Below are 21,885 nucleotides of genomic sequence, written 5' to 3'. Positions count from 1 at the left end.
TAATCGAAAAAATAATCTATATATTAACCGATTAATCGAAAAAATAATCTATAGATTAATCGATAGAAAAATAATCGTTAGCTGCAGCCTTAGTCAGATGGAACAAAAATTGAGCTGTTTGGCCACAATACCCAACACTAAAGCGAACCAACAGGCCCTCCAGCGAGTGGTTAAAGCGGCAGGGGAAATTACAAGGACGATACTCCCAGAGATGAGTGCCATGTACACAACTCGCTGCCTAAAGCGAGTACACAACATCCTGAAGGACAGATGCCAGCCAGCACATGACCTCTTCAACCTGCTACCCTCTGGAAGGAGGTATAGATGGATTCGCGCCAGGACCACCAGAATGTCTCACAGTCTGGTTGGGGTATCAGAAGTTAGCCTGGTTGGGGTGCCAGAAGTTAGCCTGGTCGGGGTGTCAGAAGATAGCCGGATCGGGGTGTCACAAGTTAGCCGGGTCGGGGTGTCACAAGTTAGCCGGGTTGGGGTGTCACAAGTTAGCCGGGTTGGGGTGTCACAAGTTAGCCTGGTCGGGGTGTCAGAAGTTAGCCTGGTCGGGGTGCCAGAAGTTAGCAAGGTCTTGGTGTCAGAAGTTAGCCAGGTTGGGGTGTCATATGTTAGCCAGGTCTGGGTGTCAGAAGTTAGCCTGGTTGGGGTGTCAGAAGTTAGCCTGGTTGGGGTGTCAGAAGTTAGCTGGGTCGGGGTGTCAGAAGTTAGCTAGGTCTGGGTGTCAGAAGTTAGCCGGGTTGGGGTGTCAGAAGTTAGCTGGGTTGGGGTGTCAGAAGTTAGCCGGGTTGGGGTGTCAGAAGTTAGCTGGGTTGGGGTGTCAGAAGTTATCTAGGTCTGGGTGTCAGAAGTTAGCCGGGTTGGGGTGTCAGAAGTTAGCTGGGTTGGGGTGTCAGAAGTTAGCTGGGTTGGGGTGTCAGAAGTTAGCTGGGTTGGGGTGTTACAAGTTAGCCAGGTCTGGGTGTCAGAAGTCAGCCAGGTCTGGGTGTCAGAAGTTAGCCTGTTTGGGGTGTCAGAAGTTAGCCAGGTCTGGGTGTCAGAAGTTAGCCAGGTCTGGGTGTCAGAAGTTAGCCAGGTCTGGGTGTCAGAAGTTAGCCAGGTCTGGGTGTCAGAAGTTAGCCTGGTAGGGGTGTCAGAAGTTAGCCTGGTTGGGGTGCCAGAAGTTAGCCGGGTTGGGGTGTCAGAAGTTAGCTGGGTTGGGGTGTTACAAGTTAGCCAGGTCTGGGTGTCAGAAGTTAGTCAGGTCTGGGTGTCAGAAGTTAGCCAGGTCTGGGTGTCAGAAGTTGGCTGGGTCAGGGTGTCAGAAGTTAGCTGGGTCAGGGTGTCAGAAGTTAGCTGTGTTGGGGTCTCAGAAGTTAGCCGGGTTAGGGTGTCAGAAGTTAGCCGAGTTGGGGTGTCAGAAGTTAGCTGGGTCGGGGTGTCCGAAGTTAGCCGGGTTGGGGTGTCAGAAGTTAGCTGGGTTGGGGTCTCAGAAGTTAGCCGGGTTAGGGTGTCAGAAGTTAGCCGAGTTGGGGTGTCAGAAGTTAGCTGGGTCGGGGTGTCCGAAGTTAGCCGGGTTGGGGTGTCAGAAGTTAGCCGGGTCGGCGTGTCCGAAGTTAGCCGGGTTGGGGTGTCAGAAGTTAGCAAGGTCTGGGTGTCAGAAGTTAGCCTGGTCGGGGTGTCAGAAGTTAGCCAGGTCGGGGTGTCAGAAGTTAGCAAGGTCTGGGTGTCAGAAGTTAGCCAGGTTGGGGTGTCAGAAGTTAGCCTGGTTGTGGTGTCAGAAGTTAGCAAGGTCTGGGTGTCAGAAGTTAGCCAGGTTGGGGTGTCAGAAGTTAGCCTGGTTGTGGTGTCAGAAGTTAGCTGGGTCGGGGTGCCAGAAGTTTGCCGGGTTAGGGTGTCAAAAATGACGTTAGAATTAGCTTTATTATTTGGGTTCAGGGGGCCCCGTCATGGGGTCCGCCCATGGCCCAGCTCTGACTTGTTCCGCCACTGGTCATTGTGATTATATTATATATTCCAAATAACATTTCCTTGTTGTTAGTCAAATATAAAGTTAGTAAAGATGTGAGAGTAAGAAGTCAACAAACCTGTTCTGTGTAACACAACTTGATGTTTCTTGAAAACGGCGTCCAGTAGTTGATTGTTCTCTTCTTTTGTTCTAGAAAGTTCCGCCTTGTATTCTGCTATCGTTCTTTCTAACACTACAAATATTTCTTCAGCGGCAGCAGTTAGTCGCTGATCCACCAACGCTCTCAACATGTGTAATGTAGACATTTTCACACAATCACAACACTTTACTCTCACACTTGATCTCTACTTAGCGATGTGTTGATAACTTCTGTTAGCAGCTAACGAGCTGAGCTAACTAGCGAGCTAAGCTAACTAGCGAGCAAAGATAGCAGGAGAAGCGGCACAGTGCTTCTAGCGCATCGAGACGACTTTATCCTTAAATAAAGAATCAAAGATGTATTTTAAACGACGTAAATATTTCAAACTGGAGAACAAATAATAAGACTGACTGTTCAGTTCTGCCGTTTACCCGGAAGCTGGGAATGACGTCACAGCCGAGTGGACGAAGAGGCATCTCTATATAAGATATTATCTGCTTTTACTGTTACTATGCTCTTCTTTTCTCTAGTATTTATTTGAATAACAATGTGATATAAAAAAGTGTCTTGTTTCTAAAAAATAAATTCAAAGTATATCAAACAAACCTTTAATGACGGGGTTCAGTGGCGCCCCCGTGCGGTATTCATTGCAATGACAAGAGTGAAAGTGGGAGGAATTGTAGCGATATTACTGCCTGATTTTTTTTTTTTTATCTACCCTTCCACATGTTTTTATTGTTGTTCCCTTTTATCCCTAGATAATCTATTTTCCATACAAAACATTAATAAAACATTCAAACATCACATGTCGCAGGCATAGACATCTTCTCAGGGTACGCAGCATGGCGCGCTCTGACGAGACGCGGGGCCGCCATCTTGGAGTGGTGATCCGCTCCACTCAGTGCAATTCATTTGGCAGGAGCAATCACATTTAATTCATCTTACCTCACTGAATACCACTGATTGTCACGCGGTTTTATTGTCATACGTGTAGCTATGATAAAGGACACATGTTTTATTATTCATAGTTTGCTTGACATTAATAGAATATTCTTATATGCTACAAGTCAGGCCCGGCCCTAACCAATCTGGCGCCCTAGGCAAGATTTTAGGTGGCGCGCCCCCCACATCGGCAGTGAAGTGTATATACTCACAAGAACCCGAATAGCTTTGTCTTTGACCTTTTTTTTTTTTTACTTACAACTATACCTAATATATAAAGGGGTGGAAAAGTGACTATTACCTGCAGGGCAAACATTAGCTAACCAGAAGGCAATAATGTAAACAAAAAACACCTGCTTAAAAGATCTAATACAAATGTCCCTGAGGAATGTAAGGTGGGAGTACTGTAATTACCTAACGTTACATTATTATTTTCCATAACAATTTAGCCCCCTCCACAATATTAACCCGACGTTAAAACAGAACTAGCTATTTATTGATTAGCAAATGCCGAATCATGTAACATTAGCTTAATGCTAAAAAGCCAGGTTACTATCACATTCTGTAACAGACAAATAATTTCATGTAGGCTAACGTTACCTACCTGCTACCTCTGTCTTTTCTCGTTTCTACTCCTCTTCTTTTCTCTTTTTTCTTCCCTGGGCACCTGACAGTTTTGGCCGTTTTGACATCTTGTGTTGATTTTTTGATGTGGTGACGTCCAAAAAGAGTCATGATACGGGAAGGGGGGGGGGGGGGGGGGGGGCGTAATGTTGTAACAAATAATATTTCTATTAAATAGGCTTTACTTTGCATTTTAATTAACGTGAGATTATTTTTTTGTATTTAGAAATAATAGTAACAACTCTTTTTTTCTTTTTTTTTTCTCCAACATTTGTGGCACTGGCGTGGCGCCCCCTGATGGACGGCGCCCTTAGCATTTGCCTATACGGCCTATGCCACGGGCCGGCCCTGCTACAAGTGACCAGACGTCCAAGATCAAAACTGCCAGTTTAGGCTGCTCGCCGGCTCCTCATCACCACTTCAAGATGGCGGCCCAATTTCTCGCGTCACAGCAACCAATGCTGCGTCTACTTATAAGATGTCTGTGGTTATAACGTCATTGCACACACGGCAATGTGTTGCGTCCACTGCAGTTCGCTACCTCATCAACTCCAAGTACAACACATCATGTACATCATTTATTGGGGTAGGAATGTCACATGTTACACCAACAACATTTTTAACAATCAAAGCATGAGCGTAAGAATCCACATTTTGTATCATTCACATATCGCTAATAAGACGGAAGTGCCGCCACTGTCTGAACAAGGAAGTCAAGTGAAGTGAATTATATTTATATAGCGCTTTTCTCTAGTGACTCAAAGCGCCAATATCTAAGTTACATTTAAAGCAGTGTGGGTGGCACTGGGAGCAGGCGGGTAAAGTGTCTTGCCCAAGGACACGACGGCAGTTGACTAGGTTGGCCAAAAGCGGGAATCGAACCTGGAACCCTTCAAGTTGCTGGCACGGCCACTCTTACCGACCGAGCTATACCGCCCGGAACAGAACTCCACCCAAACGCGCTCTCCCGCGGCAGGCGATACAGAATTTTGCACGACACCGGCAAATATAAACAATATGAAAGCGAATTATGGGTTAAAAAAAAGTTTTGACACTGAGAAGGCAGGGTCGGTTTAAAAAAAAATGCGGAAATGCGAATCCTTTTTTATTTCAATTCGTAAAAATACATAAAAAAATGCGTTAACGCCAACAGTGATACTTATTGTTTATAAATATACATATATATGTACACATATGTATGTATATATGCTTGCCATGAAATTAATTTAATAGATCATTTAAGAATAACATGGCCTATTAGCATAATAACATAGTGTCTGATTGTCTAATATCACTTTTATCATCTTACTCAAAACTTACGAACACAACATTACAAGTATTCTTGTCCTGTTACAGCAGATAATGTCAAAACAACGTCTAAAAGGCAAACACGTATCCATGAAAGTATGTACAAGCTGCTGATGGTGTGTTTGACAAAGAAGCAGCTGGAGGGAGATACCGTAGAAGTCCAGTCTCCAAGGTTAATATTGTACATTGTTATTGTTACGTTCGGTGGTTCGCTTTACTTTGCGTCAATAAAGTCAATACTCAAAAACAAGGTAGAAATAGTGCAGCTGGGAAGTGCACGGGAACCTTGCCATTACAAGCACAGGCGAAACGACGATCACTTAAGCAAGGGCAAGCAATGATCCAGCACTGACAAAAGGCATAAAAAGAAGCCTGACTGGCAACTTGGAACGGGTGTGCCCTGATTGCCAATCAATTGACCAATTAAAAAAATAGACTTGTTTTTTGTTGACCGTCTCAAAGATTCAGAGCATTATTCATGAAAAACAGATATCTTATTCTACAAGGTCACATGCAAAGGATACAAAATTGCTAGTACAAACAAAAATGTCTATCGTACAAAAGTGTTGTGTACGGGGGGAGTAGACGGCACAGACCACAAGGGGGTGCGGTATTTAACTCTATGATGTATTGTATATACATACACACTATATACGTTTATAACAACAAGCAATAATCTAAATAAAACGAGAGAATGGAGTGTGACTAGATCCAAAGTGTGACTATGTGTGGAGATTAGCTGTTGAGTGTGACCGGTGGTGTTGAGCGAGAGGCGGAAGATCAGGAGGGACAAGGCAGAGCTCGGAGGTCCGTGAGCGGGGGCGCTATAGCGAGGCGAAGAAGGTCCGTGTCCAAGCGGGAGGTCCAGATCCGAGAGGCAGTCAGGGAAGCAGAGGAAACGCGGGGTGAGACGAGGCGCACAGCTCGAAACTCGGGAACGAAGGGGTAGTGCACTCGAACAGAAGACTACGTTCCGGCCCGGAGTAGCAGGTTGTGCAGGCTTTTGAAGGCAGAACCTCTAAAAAATATAAACTGTTGTGTGGATGTTGTTTTCCAGGATGTGTAACTAAGAAACATGTTTGCCATTGAAGTAATTGAAAAGTAACTAAAAGTAACTTTGTTTGACAGTCAGGCAGGTAGTTTGCATCATAACAAAAGTCTGGTTGGATGTTAATGAAACTTTCAGGACATGTCAGAAATGGGATAAGGAGCAAGTGATTACATTTCGGTGTTGGTCCTGATCAACATCCGGATCCTGGTGGGGGTCTGCGGAGCGCGTTTCTATTTTACTGCTGCTGTTCTCACCGACACACTTGTGTTTGTTGAGTTGGTCCTCATGAGAGAATCTTTGATCACACACACTGCAACTCAGCACTTTCCCCCCGGTGTGTATTCTCGTGTGATAATTCAAACTGCTCTTCCTCGTGAAACGTAAACCACAGGTTGTACAGCAGAAGGGTTTTTCTCCGGTGTGCATCCTCATGTGGTTTTTCAAATAATCACCTCGGCCAAAATTTGAGTTACACACAGAACAGGAAAAAGGTTTTTCTCCGGTGTGCGTTCTTGTGTGCTCTGTCAATCGGTCCCTCCTGAAAAAACACAAACCGCAGGTTGAGCAGGGAAAAGGTTTTTCTCCGGTGTGCCTTCTCGTGTGCTCTCTCAAACGGTCCTTCCTTGAAAAACATGCGCCACAGGTTGCGCAGGGAAAGGGTTTTTCTCCCGTGTGTATTGACATGTGCTTATTCAAACTGTCCTTTTTAACAAAACCTTTCCCGCACACCGAACAGAAACATAGTTTCACTCCAGGGTGTCTTCTCGTGTGTCTTTTCAAACTTTCACTCCCTGTGAAAGATTCGCCGCACACTGAACAAGAAAAAGGTTTCTCTTGAGTGTGTGTTCTCGCGTGTTTTATCAGGTCTGCTTTTATGCTGAATACTTGATTACACGTCGAGCACGGAAGTGGTTTCTCTCCGGTGTGATTTTTCATGTGTCTATTAAGAGTCTTTTTGAGGCCAAAACTTTTGTCACAGTGAGAACATTTGAAGTGAGCGTTGTCAGGGTCCCACGTCTTATCATCTTCATCATCTGTGTCAGGAGAGTGTGACGTTGTGTCCTCACTATCTGATAGTGGAGCTAAAACATGGACAGCTTGTGATCCTCCACAGTGGTCTCCATCAGCTTCTGTTGTCATGTGTTGTGTTGAGCTGCTGCTTGGAGGCTCCGCCCCTCTCTTCTCATCACTTTCACTTTTGACCTCATTTTCTTTACTCGTCACAGGGACACCAGTCACTGGGAACTCCACCAGTCCTTCAATGTCCTCTCCCTCCTGACTGATGCTGTGTTCCTCCTCTTCATCTTTAATATATTGGGGCTGTGGTACCTCCTCTTCATTGTTTATGCAGAAGGGTGGTGGTTCTTCCTCCTGCTCGTCATCGACGTCTGCGGAACACGAGAAGACAAACACGAGCTTTAGAAAAAGGCCAGTTTTGCTTAGTCACATGAGACATTGTCCAGCACCAGCATGCAGTCGCGATCAAAAGTAAGGAACATCATAATTCTTTCCTCCATAAGGTCTTATCTTTGTCCATGTGATGTCAGAAGAAACAAAAATGGAGCCGTTTGGCCACAATACCCAGCAATATGTTTGGAGGAGAAAATGTGAGACCTTTTATCCCAGGAACACCAGATCTACCGTCAAGCATGGTGGTGGTAGTATTATGCTCTGGGCGTGTTTTGCTGCCAATGGAACTGCTGCTTTTAGGGCTGCAGCTAACGATTATTTTTCTATCGATTAATCTATAGATTATTTTTTCGATTAATCGGTTGATCTATAGATTATTTTTTTCGATTAATCTATAGATTATTTTTCCTTTTACCGATTTTTTTTTATTTAAAATGAAGAGGAAAAAATAAATGTAGGCCAGTTTTTTCAAAAGGCATGGCTTTTATTTACAAAAAAAAAAGTATGGCCACTCAGTCAACATTGACAACAACATGACAAAATATTCTGTAACAATGTAAACATTTAAAACTTTTAACATTTAACAAAATTAAAAGTAGCTTATTTGCTTTTTAATGTGCAAATATAAAAGTAAACATCCAGTGCAAATCTTAATATTCTGCAATAGTATAAGCATTTCAAAAGTAAAAGTATTGCTTATTTTGCTTTAAAATGTGCAAAAATAAAGATAAACATCCAATACAAAAAAGTGCAAAACGGAAATATTCTGTAACAAGTGTAAACATTTCAACAAAAGTAAAAGTATTGCTTATTTGCTAAAATGTGCAAAAATAAAGCTAAACATCCAATTCAAAAAAGTGTACAGTGTAAACATTTCAACAAAAGTAAAAGTATTGCTTATTTTGCTTAATAACACAACAATGATAGTATGATTAAAGTGAAAGTTAATTGTTGGTTTGTACATAGTATATGTAACTGTTAATGTTGTAAAAGGTATTTGCACAACTAATTAACGTTAGCGTTTGTGACACGTCTTGTGCCGTGGGGTTCTTTCAGGACCGACAGACTGAACGCCAGACGGCTTTGCCAGGTTTACAATCTTTTCATTTTACACAAAGTCTTTTCTCTCCCAACTGCGCGGATCGCGCACCTGGGCACGATTGCGGCGTCGCTCCCGGCGCGCCCCGCCTCGCCGCTCGCTGGCCGCCGCCGCCTCTCCACAGCGTTAAAGAGGAGCGCGTCTTTGTAAACACTGAACAGGCACGCCAAACGCGCCTCTCAGAGCGAAACGGTGCTTTAGTTTATGAATTTACAACGCAGATACAAATGACACATTCATGTTTTTGTGTAATAATGACAACGTATACGCACGCGGACGATTGACTTGTTGATGGTGATGGCAAGAACGCTGTCGGGGATTTTCTTTTCAAATGTTCGTTCATAGCCGTTGTGCTGCTATGATAGGCCATTTCCGCTCGACACAGTGTGCATACAACAACATTATTAGGCCGTTTATTGAAATACTCCCACACTTTTGACGACTTTTGGCGTGCTTTTTTCCCCTCGCTCGCATCGTCTGCTTTGCGCTCCGCCATGACAGTAGTGTGACGTAAATATGCGACGCGCCGACGCACAAAAACGGCGTCGACGTATTTACGTAACCGATGACGTCGACTACGTCGACGCGTCGTTTCAGCCTTAGCTGCTTTACAGAGAGTAAATGGAGGATTAACTCCAAATTCTTCAGGACAAGCTAAAAATCATCAGCCCAGGGCGCAGTTGGGTGTTCCAACAGGACAATGACCCCCCAAACACGCCTCAAAAGTGGTAAAGGAATGGCTAAATCAGGCTAGAATGAAGGTTTTAGAATGGCCTTCCCAAAGTCCTGACTTAAATGTGTGGACAATGCTGAAGAAACAAGTCCATGTCAGGAAAACCAACACATTTAGCTGAACTGCAGCAATTGTGTCAAGAGGAGTGGTCAAAAAATTCAAGCAGAAGCTTGTGGATGGCTACTGTTGCGTTTGGACCAGGGAATTCTGGTCGTCGCTCCCAAGCTCTTTACGACACTTAAAGCTGAGTAAAAGAACCACCAGAGACAGAATAGGTATTTTGTAATATATTTGCAAAGCTTTGTAAATATAAATGAGACCAGTCCAGCATAGAACATTCAATCGCTTAGCTAAGATGGTCTGCCTATTCTATAAAGTCTCTCTCCCTCCCACCCTCGCAGTCTTGTCCCTCCAGCCCAAACACATGCCCGTTGTCCTCCGCACCTGGGACATAAGAACAGATAAGAAGAAGGAGTATCTCTCTTTCTTACATTCCATATTCAAGGTTAGCACACAGTATTTGCAGACAACCAAAAGACCACAATTGGAAGAAAAAACACAAGCTGTTTTGTAATATGATTGTGAAATAAAAGAAGTAACACTTAAATTCGGATATATGGCAATTCCCCCTTCAGATCTTCTAAAAAGATCTTTATCACTAGTACAACACTTCTAAAATACGCCCCTCTTTGAGCAAGCTAGTAAAAAAAATAAAAACATAGTTACATGGGAGATAGTGACACTACCAAAAGCGCCTTATTGCAGTAAACCTTGCCAAGGGACATGTAAGCAAATATTAACATTGCAGACTTTAAGCCGCTTTTTTTCCTCTCTACACTTTGCCCCCTGTGGCTTATAAAACAGTGCGTCTGATTTATGGATTTTTTTTTGCTGACGGCCATAATGCAAGTAGTTTAAAAAAACAAACAAGCAAACACTGAGTAAGTGTGTTGTTGTTTGTGCCATGGCGTCATTTTTTAGATGAGTTTATTCTCTGTGGGTGCTGCATTGCCCTTTTGTTTACCCGGAAGTTGGAATGCCATTCGGTCTTCTAGTCATCCATAGCGTTTCTACTCGTATGGATTCTTCATTGATCACTCTAAGCAACGTTTGTAAGTTTTACAATATAACTAAAACAATACTTACTTAACCCTTCTGTGGTGTTTGGGTCTGTGGGACCCGTTTTAATTGTTTATTAACCCTTGTGTGGTGTTCATATTGTTGTTACTCAGCCAGTGTTTGTGGGTCTGAAGGACCCGTGGCATTTTGTGGCTTTTAATGCCTCACAATCAAACACTTTTATGTTAAAATACTGAACCTTATCCCAAAAAACATCTGTAATGAAGTGCTTGGAGAGGCTGGTAAAGGAATACATTGTCTCCAGACTTCCCCCCACATTTGACCCAAACCGGGGGCTGTACCACTGGATTGGCAGACCGGGGTGGTGGTTCCTCTCTTTAAGAAGGGGAACTGGAGGGTGTGTTCTAACTATCGTGGGATCACACTCCTCAGCCTTCCCGGTAAGGTCTATTCAGGTGTACTGGAGAGGAGGCTACGCCGGATAGTCGAACCTCGGATTCAGGAGGAACAGTGTGGTTTTCGTCCTGGTCGTGGAACTGTGGACCAGCTCTATACTCTCGGCAGGGTCCTTGAGGGTGCATGGGAGTTTGCCCAACCAGTCTACATGTGTTTTGTGGACTTGGAGAAGGCATTCGACCGTGTCCCTCGGGAAGTCCTGTGGGGAGTGCTCAGAGAGTATGGGGTATCGGACTGTCTGATTGTGGCAGTCCGCTCCCTGTATGATCAGTGCCAGAGCTTGGTTCGCATTGCCGGCAGTAAGTCGGACACGTTTCCGGTGAGGGTTGGACTCCGCCAAGGCTGCCCTTTGTCACCCATTCTGTTCATAACTTTTATGGACAGAATTTCTAGGTGCAGTCAAGGCATTGAGGGGATCCGGTTTGGTGGCTGCAGGATTAGGTCTCTGCTTTTTGCAGATGATGTGGTCCTGATGGCTTCATCTGGCCAGGATCTTCAGCTCTCACTGGATCGGTTCGCAGCCGAGTGTGAAGCGACTGGGATGAGAATCAGCACCTCCAAGTCCGAGTCCATGGTTCTCGCCCGGAAAAGGGTGGAGTGCCATCTCCGGGTTGGGGAGGAGATCTTGCCCCAAGTGGAGGAGTTCAAGTACCTCGGAGTCTTGTTCACGAGTGAGGGAAGAGTGGATCGTGAGATCGACAGGCGGATCGGTGCGGCGTCTTCAGTAATGCGGACGCTGTATCGATCCGTTGTGGTGAAGAAGGAGCTGAGCCGGAAGGCAAAGCTCTCAATTTACCGGTCAATCGACGTTCCCATCCTCACCTATGGTCATGAGCTTTGGGTTATGACCGAAAGGACAAGATCACGGGTACAAGCGGCCCAAATGAGTTTCCTCCGCCGGGTGGCGGGGCTCTCCCTTAGAGATAGGGTGAGAAGCTCTGTCATCCGGGAGGAGCTCAAAGTAAAGCCGCTGCTCCTCCACATCGAGAGGAGCCAGATGAGGTGGTTCAGGCATCTGGTCAGGATGCCACCCGAACGCCTCCCTAGGGAGGTGTTTAGGGCACGTCCGACCGGTAGGAGGCCGCGGGGAAGACCCAGGACACGTTGGGAAGACTATGTCTCCCGGCTGGCCTGGGAACGCCTCGGGGGCTAATAGAAGTGTGGAAATTGATGTTCTGTGTACCACACACACACACACACACACACACACACACACACACACACACACACACACACACACACACACACACACACACACACAGCAGGCCTAGACAGGAGGGGGACAGAGTGTAGGTACACAGAACATCAGAGGGTCAAATGTGCGAGAAAATGAGAGCAGACAGTGTTGACAAACAATGTTGCAACCTTGTGTGTGCAGAAACACAAAAGAAGAATCCCTGTGGGATGCAGAAACTGGCAGAGACATTTTCCGTGCAACGTTCATATTGTTGTTACTCAGCCAGCGTTTGTGGGTCTGATGGACCCGTTGCATTTTGTGGTTTTTAATGCCTCACAATCAAACACTTTTATGTTCAAATACTGAACAGATGTTTATTGGGATAAGGTAAACATCTGTTCAGTATTTTAACATAAAAGTGTTTGATTGTGAGGCATTAAAAGCCACAAAAAGCAACGGGTCCTTCAGACCCACAAATGCTGGCTGAGTAACAACAATATGAACATTACACAAAGGTTAAGAAACCATCCCAGGTGCGATGTCTGTCGGAGTGTTTTCATGCATATTTGTACGTGCTATCGCAATGTAATGAAGCTAGCATCATTAGCTAATATGCCAACACATTTACAAACACCCGTGTTAGTATTATTAACCTACAATGGCATTATTTTTGTATTGTGTCCGTTTCACAAATTCCTCAGTAAATTCGCCAAAACGTCACCGTGGAGTTTACGAGTCCGTTTAGCTGATTGGAGAGCTAGCTTGCGCAGCCAGTGGGTCCATGACGATGACTTCTGTTTTGTTTAATCGGCCGTTTTACTGCCCTGTTACAGGCACAAAGGTATGTAAATAGACATTTACAAAAAATAATGTGTAAATAACTCATTTCACAACGAATATGTCTGTGGTTTATAGTCCGGTGCAGCTAATATATGGGGGAAAAAATATTTTCTTCTAAAATCTAATGGGTGTTGCCTACATACCGGCACACTATATAGTCCGGAGAATACGGTAATTATGCATAAGAAATAAAGATGTTTGTTGTCGCATTTAGATTTGTCTGGTTATTTCCACGTAGTGATCATGTTGTGGTGGCCGGGTGATGCTTGGATATATCGCGGGTTGGTCTCTGTGCGATATAGAAAATGACTATATCGTGATATTCGAGTATGCGTTCTCACGCAGTTGCTTTTAGCTGCGGGCATTAAACTACAGGCTCTACTCGCTCTTTCCTGTCCCTCCCTCTCACAGACAGCAAGCGCACCTTCTTACACACATCACATACTGTCACGACATACGTCACATACGTATACGCCCTCCCCGAGCAGAGAGGTAGCAGCATGGCTAACGTCAGCTGTGATGCTAGCGGTAATACGAGCGAAAGAAGGTGCGAATCTGGTAACAAATTAATAATTAATTCCCTCAAAAAAACAGCAGGGGGTCCATCGTCTGGCGGTGGTTTGGCTTCAAGTGGGAATATGTCGAACAGACAACCGTACTTTGTCAAGTGTGGGGCGAAAGCATTGCTATAATTGCTAATATGTAGCATCATTTGAAAAGTCACCTGTTAAAGTACCAATGATTGTCACACACACACACTAGCTAGAGAATGAAGAGTGCTTACTCCGCATGTCAACATCTCCATTCTGTGCCACATGTCCACACCATCAAAATGCAGAGGCAAACATTTCCAGATCAACACCGTACGAAAAAAATAGTGATTTTTTTTTTAGTTGTGATTTCCTTCTCTGCATGAAAGTTATTTGCAAATCCTTTTCATATTCAGTTGAATATGCTACAAAGACAACATATTTGATGTTCAAACTGATAAACATTTTTTTTGTGTGCAAATAATCATTAACTTTAGAATTTGATGGCAGCAACACGTGACAAAGAAGTTGGGAAAGGTGGCAATAAATACTGATAAAGTTGAGGAATGCTCATCAAACACTTATTTGGAACATCCCACAGGTGAACAGGCTAATTGGGAACGGGTGGGTGCCATGATTGGGTATAAAAGTAGATTCCATGAAATGCTCAGTCATTCACAAACAAGGACGGGGCGAGGGTCACCACTTTGTCAACAAATGCCTGAGCAAATTGTTGAACAGTTTAAGAACAACGTTTCTCAACCAGCTATTGCAAGGAATTTAGGGATTTCACCATCTACGCTCCGTAATATCATCAAAGGGTTCAGAGAATCTGGAGAAATCACTCCACGTAAGCAGCTAAGCCCGTGACCTTCCATCCCTCAGGCTGTACTGCATCAACAAGCGACATCAGTGTGTAAAGGATATCACCACAAGGGCTCAGGAACACTTCATAAACCCACTGTCAGTAACTACAGTTGGTCGCTACATCTGCAAGTGCAAGTTAAAACTCTCCTACGCAAGGCGAAAACCGTTTATCAACAACACCCGGAAACGCAGTCGGCTTCGCTGGGTCTGAGCTCATCTAAGATGGACTGATACAAAAGTGGAAAAGTGTTTCTGACGAGTCCGCATTTCAAATTGTTTTTGAAAACGGTGGACGTCATGTCTCCCGGACCAAAGAGGAAAAGAACCATCCGGATTGTTATAGGCGCAAAGTGTAAAAAGGCAGCATGTGTGATGGTATGGGGGTGTATTAGTGCCCAAGACATGGGTAACTTACACATCTGTGAAGGCGCCATTAATGCTGAAAGGTACATACAGCAACATATGTTGCCATCCAAGCAACGTTACCATGGACGCCCCTGCTTATTTCAGCAAGACAATGCCAAGCCACGTGTTACATCAACGTGGCTTCATAGTAAAAGAGTGCGGGTACTAGACTGGCCCGCCTGCAGTCCAGACCTGTCTCCCATTGAAAATGTGTGGCGCATTATGAAGGCTAAAATAGCACAACGGAGACCCCCGGACTGTTGAACAACTTAAGCTGTACATCAAGCAAGAATGGGAAAGAATTCCACCTGAGAAGCTTCAAAAATGTGTCTCCTCAGTTCCCAAACCTTTACTGAGTGTTGTTAAAAGGAAAGGCCATGTAACACAGTGGTGAACATGCCCTTTCCCAACTACTTTGGCACGTGTTGCAGCCATGAATTTCTAAGTTATTAAAAGTTTATGAGTTTGAACATCAAATATGTTGTCTTTGTAGCATATTCAACTGAATATGGCTTGAAAATGATTTGCAAATCATTGTATTCCGTTTATATTTACATCTAACACAATTTCCCAACTCATATGGAAACGGGGTTTGTACATATTTCAAAGGTTTTTAACCGTTTTTAATGCTCTATGAAAATATTCAATACACGTAGAAGTTGAGAGACATTTTGACAAAGTATGAATATTAACATATTAGCTACCGTACATAAAAATTCTAAAAAGTAAACATGAAAACTATTGTTTGACAAAAAATGTTTGCGGCACAATCCAGCACAAACGTAGTGAACAAGATTGGGGAGATGTTGACATGGTTTTAGGGGGCTGGTCATGATAAAAGAACACGTGAATATAAAAACTATAATACAGTCAAACCTGTGTTAGCGGCCAACTGTCTATGGCGCTCACAAAGATTCCCCCCGCAGAAAAAAGTAGTGTTGTATACCTTGTCTATAGCAGCCACCGGCCACACATTTTATATAGCAAAACGTTTTTATGGACTCCGTATAGCGGCGACTGATATCAAACTTTGCAGGCCTCAAATTTTAACTGTGTCAGAAGTTGGCCGGGTTGTGAAGTCAGAAGTTAGCCGGGTTGGGGGTGTCAGAAGTTAGCCTGGTTGGGGTGTCAGAAGTTAGCCGAGTTGGGGTGTCAGAAGTTAGCCGGGTTGGGGTGTCAGAAGTTAGCCGGGTTGGGGTGTCAGAAGTTAGCCTGGTTGGGGTGTCAGAAGTTACCGGGTTGGGGTGTCAGAAGTTAGCCTGGTTGGGGTGTCAGAAGTTAGCCGGGTTGGGTTGTCAGAAGTTATATTTTATTTGTTGGGCCGTCAGGGTTGGGTTGTCAGAAGTTAGCCGGGTTGGGGTGTCAGAAGTTAGCCGGGTTGGGGGTGTCAGAAGTTAGCCGAGTTGGGGTGTCAGAAGTTAACTGGGTTGGGGTGTCACAAGTTAGCCGGGTTGGGTTGTCAGAAGTTAGCCTGGTTGGGGTGTCAGAAGTTAGCCTGGTTGGGGTGTCAGAAGTTAGCCGGGTTGGGGTGTCAGAAGTTAGCCGGGTTGGGGTGTCACAAGTTAGCCTGGTTGGGGTGTCACAAGTTAGCCGGGTTTGGGTGTGACAAGTTGGCCGGGTTGTGATGTCAAAAGTTAGCCGGGTTGTGATATCAGAAGTTAGTCGGGTTGGGGGTGTCAGAAGTTAGCCGAGTTGGGGTGTCAGAAGTTAACTGGGTTGGGGTGTCACAAGTTAGCCGTGTTGGGTTGTCAGAAGTTAGCCTGGTTGGGGTGTCAGAAGTTAGCCTGGTTGGGGTGTCAGAAGTTAGCCGGGTTGGGGTGTCAGAAGTTAGCAAGGTCTGGGTGGCAGAAGTTAGCCGGGTTGGGGTGTCAGAAGTTAGCAAGGTCTGGGTGTCAGAAGTTAGCCGGGTTGGGGTGTCAGAAGTTAGCAAGGTCTGGGTGGCAGAAGATAGCCTGGTTGGGGTGTCAGAAGTTAGCCGGGTTGGGGGTGTCAGAAGTTAGCCGAGTTGGGGTGTCAGAAGTTAGCCGGGTTGGGGTGTCAGAAGTTAGCAAGGTCTGGGTGTCAGAAGTTAGCCGGGTTGGGGTGTCAGAAGTTAGCAAGGTCTGGGTGGCAGAAGTTAGCCTGGTTGGGTTGTCAGAAGTTAGCCGGGTTGGGGGTGTCAGAAGTTAGCCGAGTTGGGGTGTCAGAAGTTAGCCGGGTTGGGGTGTCAGAAGTTAGCAAGGTCTGGGTGTCAGAAGTTAGCCGGGTTGGGGTGTCAGAAGTTAGCAAGGTCTGGGAGTCAGAAGTTAGCCGGGTTGGGGTGTCAGAAGTTAGCCGGGTTGGGGTGTCAGAAGATAGCCTGGTTGGGGTGTCAGAAGTTAGCCGGGTTGGGGTGTCAGAAGTTATATTTTATTCGTTGGGCCGTCAGGGTTGGGTTGTCAGAAGTTAGCCGGGTTGGGGTGTCAGAAGATAGCCTGGTTGGGGTGTCAGAAGTTATATTTTATTCGTTGGGCCGTCAGGGTTGGGTTGTCAGAAGTTAGCCGAGTTGGGGTGTCAGAAGTTAGCCGGGTTGGAGTGTCAGAAGTTAGCCGGGTTGGGGTGTCAGAAGTTAGCCTGGTTGGGGTGTCACAAGTTAGCCTGGTTGGGGTGTCACAAGTTAGCCTGGTTGGGGTGTCAGAAGTTACCGGGTTGGGGTGTCAGAAGTTAGCCGGGTTGGGGTGTCAGAAGTTATATTTTATTCGTTGGGCCGTCAGGGTTGGGTTGTCAGAAGTTAGCCGAGTTGGGGTGTCAGAAGTTAGCCGGGTTGGGGTATCACAAGTTAGCCTGGTTGGGGTGTCAGACGTTAGCCGAATTGGGGTGTCAGAAGTTAACTGGGTTGGGGTGTCATAAGTTAGCCGGGTTGGGGTGTCAGACGTTAGCCGAGTTGGGGTGTCATAAGTTAGCCGAGTTGGGGTGTCAGAAGATAGCCTGGTTGGGGTGTCAGAAGTTAGCCGGGTTGTGGTGTCTAAAAAAAATAATTGTATAGTTTTTTATATTGCCATTGTCATTTAAATGTATTTTGACTATTATTTTACTTGTTGTGGTTTATTACATTCGTTTTTTTTAAACTATATTTACAGTTGAGTTTTGGTAGTAAAATAAATACTGCTGTTTTCAAATGAATGAATAATTGTGTAATTCATCGTGATTACAATATCAATCAAAATAATGGTGATTATTATTTTTGTCATAACGGTCCAGCCCTAACTGTACCCTTTTTAAACAACAGAGGGTGTAAAACACAATCTATTCCACATGTTTCATTAACTCTACTTTATCTTTCATGCATCTAAAGGATATAAATATCATTCTATTATGTGTCTTTTTACATCCATTTTCTACCTCTTGTCCCTTTTGGGGTCACAGGGGGGGCGGAAAGCGAGGTATGGTTGGATTGTCAGAAATGATGTTAGAATTAGCTTTATTATTTGGGTTTAGGGGGCCCCGCCCCCGGCCCAGCTCTGACTTGTTCCGCCACTGGTCATTGTGATTATATTATATATTCCAAATGTCATTTTCTTGTTGTTAGTCAAATATAAAGTTAGTAAAGATGTGAGAGTAAGAAGTCAACAAACCTGTTCTGTGTAACACAACTTGATGTTTCTTGAAAACAGCGTCCAGTAGTTGATTATTCTCTTCTTTTGTTCTAGAAAGTTCCGCCTTGTATTCTGCTATCGTTCTTTCTAACACTACAAATATTTCCTCGACGGCAGCAGTTAGTCGCTGATCCACCAACGCTCTCAACATGTGTAATGTAGACATTTTCACACAATCACAACACTTTACTCTCACACTTGATCTCTACTTAGCGATGTGTTGATAACTTCTGTTAGCAGCTAACAAGCTAAGCTAACTAGCGAGCTATGCTAACAGACAATAAACGAGCAGGAGAAGCAGCAAAGTGCTTCTCGCAGCACCGAGACGACTGTATCCTTAAATAAAGAATCAAAGATGTATTTTAAACGACGTAAATATTTCAAAGTGGAGAACAAATAATAAGACTGACTGTTCAGTTCTGCCGTTTACCCCGGAAGCTGGGAATGACGTCACAGCCGAGTGGACGAAGAGGCATCTCTATATAAGATATTATCTGCTGTTACTGTTACCATGCTTTTCTTTTCTCTAATATTTATTTCAATAATAATGTGATATAAAAAAATGTCTTGTTTCTAAAAAAAACAATTCAAAGTATATCAAACAAACCTTTAATGACGGGGTTCAGTGGCGCCCCCGTGCGGCATTCATTGCAATGACAAGAGTGAAAGTGGTAGGAATTGTAGCGATATTACTGCCTGATTTTTTTATTTTTTTTATCTACCCTTCCACATGTTTTTATTGTTGTTCCCTTTTATCCCTAGATAATCTATTTTTTATACAAAACATTAATAAAACATTCACATGTCGCAGGCATAGACATCTTCTCAGGGTACGCAGCATGGAGCGCTACTGCCTGCTGGCGCTGACGAGACGCGGGGCCGCCATCTTGGAGTGGTGATCCGCTCCACTCAGTGCAATTCATTTGGCAGGAGCAATGACATTTAATTCATTTTACCTCACTGAATACCACTGATCGTCACGCACTTTATCGTCATACGTGTAGCTATGATAAAGGACACATGTTTTATTATTCACAGTTTGCTTAACAGCAATAGAATATTCTTATATGCTATAAGCGACCAGATGTCCGAGATCAAAACTGGGAATATAATCCCAGAGAAGGGGGGAAAAAACGGTCAACTATTTTTAAGTTGAAGAAACAATATTATTAAGTTATATAAACATGCGTATATCCTACATAAACAATGCATGAATACGTTAGATATCTATATATCTTATAGACTGTATCTCTGTTGCTGCAGCAGCAGAGAGTTTATTCTGTCTTGACACTTTGTATTGATATTTTATATTACATTCTTCCCTTAAATGATCATGTTTACAGTCATTGTTTTATACGTATTTTTTATGTATGTCACTTTGGATAAAAGGAGAATAAAAATAAAAAAATAAAAGAGGCGTGATTGGGAAGAATGGCTGCCCGGATCTGAACCCGAGCGGTGTTTTGTTATTGGACTTTTGTGCCCGTCACAGATTTTTCATAACGAACACCATGTTCGAACATAAGGGTGTCCATATGTGCACTTGGCACCAGGACACCCTAGGCCGCAGTTCCATGATCGACTTTGTAGTTGTGTCATCGGATTTGCGGCCTCATGTTTTGGACACTCGGGTGAAGAGAGGGGCGGAGCTTTCTACCGATCACCACCTGGTGGTGAGTTGGCTGCGATGGTGGGGGAGGATGCCGGACAGACCTGGTAAGGCCCAAACGCATTGTGAGGGTTTGCTGGGAACGTCTGGCAGAGTCTCCTGTCAGAGAGAGTTTCAATTCCCACCTCCGGAAGAACTTTGAACATGTCACGAGGGAGGTGCTGGACATTGAGTCCGAGTGGACCATGTTCCGCACCTCTATTGTCGAGGCGGCTGATTGGAGCTGTGGCCGCAAGGTAGTTGGTGCCTGTCGTGGCGGTAATTCTAGAACCCGATGGTGGACACCGGCGGTGAGGGATGCCGTCAAGCTGAAGAAGGAGTCCTATCGGGTTCTTTTGGCTCATAGGACTCCTGAGGCAGCGGACAGGTACCGACAGGCCAAGCGGTGTGCGGCTTCAGCGGTCGCAGAGGCAAAAACTCGGAAATGGGAGGAGTTCGGTGAGGCCATGGAAAAGGACTTCCGGACGGCTTCGAAGCAATTCTGGACCACCATCCGCCGCCTCAGGAAGGGGAAGCAGTGCACTATCAACACCGTGTATGGTGAGGATGGTGTTCTGCTGACCTCGACTGCGGATGTTGTGGATCGGTGGAGGGAATACTTCGAAGACCTCCTCAATCCCACCAACACGTATTCCTATGAGGAAGCAGTACCTGGGGAGTCTGTGATGGGCTCTCCTATTTCTGGGGCTGAGGTTGCTGAGGTAGTTAAAAAGCTCCTCGGTGGCAAGGCCCCGGGGGTGGATGAGATCCGCCCAGAGTTCCTTAAGGCTCTGGATGCTGTGGGGCTGTCTTGGTTGACAAGACTCTGCAGCATCGCGTGGACATCGGGGGCGGTACCACTGGATTGGCAGACCGGGGTGGTGGTTCCTCTCTTTAAGAAGGGGAACCGGAGGGTGTGTTCTAACTATCGTGGGATCACACTCCTCAGCCGTCCCGGTAAGGTCTATTCAGGTGTACTGGAGAGGAGGCTACGCCGGATAGTCCAACCTCGGATTCAGGAGGAACAGTGTGGTTTTCGTCCTGGTCGTGGAACTGTGGACCAGCTCTATACTCTCGGCAGGGTCCTTGAGGGTGCATGGGAGTTTGCCCAACCAGTCTACATGTGCTTTGTGGACTTGGAGAAGGCATTCGACCGTGTCCCTCGGGAAGTGCTGTGGGGAGTGCTCAGAGAGTACGGGGTATCGGACTGTCTGATTGTGGCAGTCCGCTCCCTGTATGATCAGTGTCAGAGCTTGGTCCGCATTGCCGGCAGTAAGTCGGACACGTTTCCAGTGAGGGTTGGACTCCGCCAAGGCTGCCCTTTGTCACCGATTCTGTTCATAACTTTTATGGACAGAATTTCTAGGCGCAGTCAAGGCGTTGAGGGTATCCGGTTTGGTGGCTGCAGGATTAGGTCTCTGCTTTTTGCAGATGATGTGGTCCTGATGGCTTCATCTGGCCAGGATCTTCAGCTCTCACTGGATCGGTTCGCAGCCGAGTGTGAAGCGACTGTGATGAGAATCAGCACCTCCAAGTCCGAGTCCATGGTTCTCGCCCGGAAGAGGGTGGAGTGCCATCTCCGGGTTGGGGAGGAGTTCTTGCCCCAAGTGGAGGAGTTCAAGTACCTCGGAGTCTTGTTCACGAGTGAGGGACGAGTGGATCGTGAGATCGACAGGCGGATCGGTGCGGCGTCTTCAGTAATGCGGACGCTGTATCGATCCGTTGTGGTGAAGAAGGAGCTGAGCCGGAAGGCAAAGCTCTCAATTTACCGGTCGATCTACGTTCCCATCCTCACCTATGGTCATGAGCTTTGGGTTATGACCGAAAGGACAAGATCACGGGTACAAGCGGCCGAAATGAGTTTCCTCCGCCGGGTGGCGGGGCTCTCCCTTAGAGATAGGGTGAGAAGCTCTGCCATCCGGGGGGAGCTCAAAGTAAAGCCGCTGCTCCTCCACATCGAGAGGAGCCAGATGAGGTGGTTCGGGCATCTGGTCAGGATGCCACC

General features: G+C 45.4%; 1 protein-coding gene across 3 annotated transcripts in view; it reads right to left on the bottom strand.

The window, feature by feature from the left end:
• LOC133575714 (uncharacterized) overlaps window positions 1–18,538 on the bottom strand; it is a 32,307-nt gene extending 13,769 nt beyond the window's left edge. Inside the window, exons 1-2 of one of the 3 annotated variants that reach the window (XM_061928502.1) lie at window positions 18,212–18,538; window positions 4,228–7,409 (exon numbers count right to left, since the gene is read on the bottom strand). In XM_061928502.1, the coding sequence (XP_061784486.1) occupies window positions 6,163–7,409; window positions 18,212–18,398 (1,434 nt within the window). In that variant the 5' untranslated portion in view covers window positions 18,399–18,538 and the 3' untranslated portion in view covers window positions 4,228–6,162. Of the gene's footprint in view, window positions 1–2,075; window positions 2,541–4,227; window positions 7,410–18,211 lie in introns of those variants that run through there. The other 2 variants (XM_061928504.2, XM_061928503.1) reach the window with 2 other exon arrangements.
• Window positions 18,539–21,885: the final 3,347 nt, after the last annotated feature.

The sequence above is a fragment of the Nerophis lumbriciformis genome, linkage group LG33 (genome assembly GCF_033978685.3).
Source record: "Nerophis lumbriciformis linkage group LG33, RoL_Nlum_v2.1, whole genome shotgun sequence".
NCBI classification, from domain to species: domain Eukaryota; kingdom Metazoa; phylum Chordata; class Actinopteri; order Syngnathiformes; family Syngnathidae; genus Nerophis; species Nerophis lumbriciformis.
This window is presented reverse-complemented; position numbering and strand designations above follow the sequence as displayed.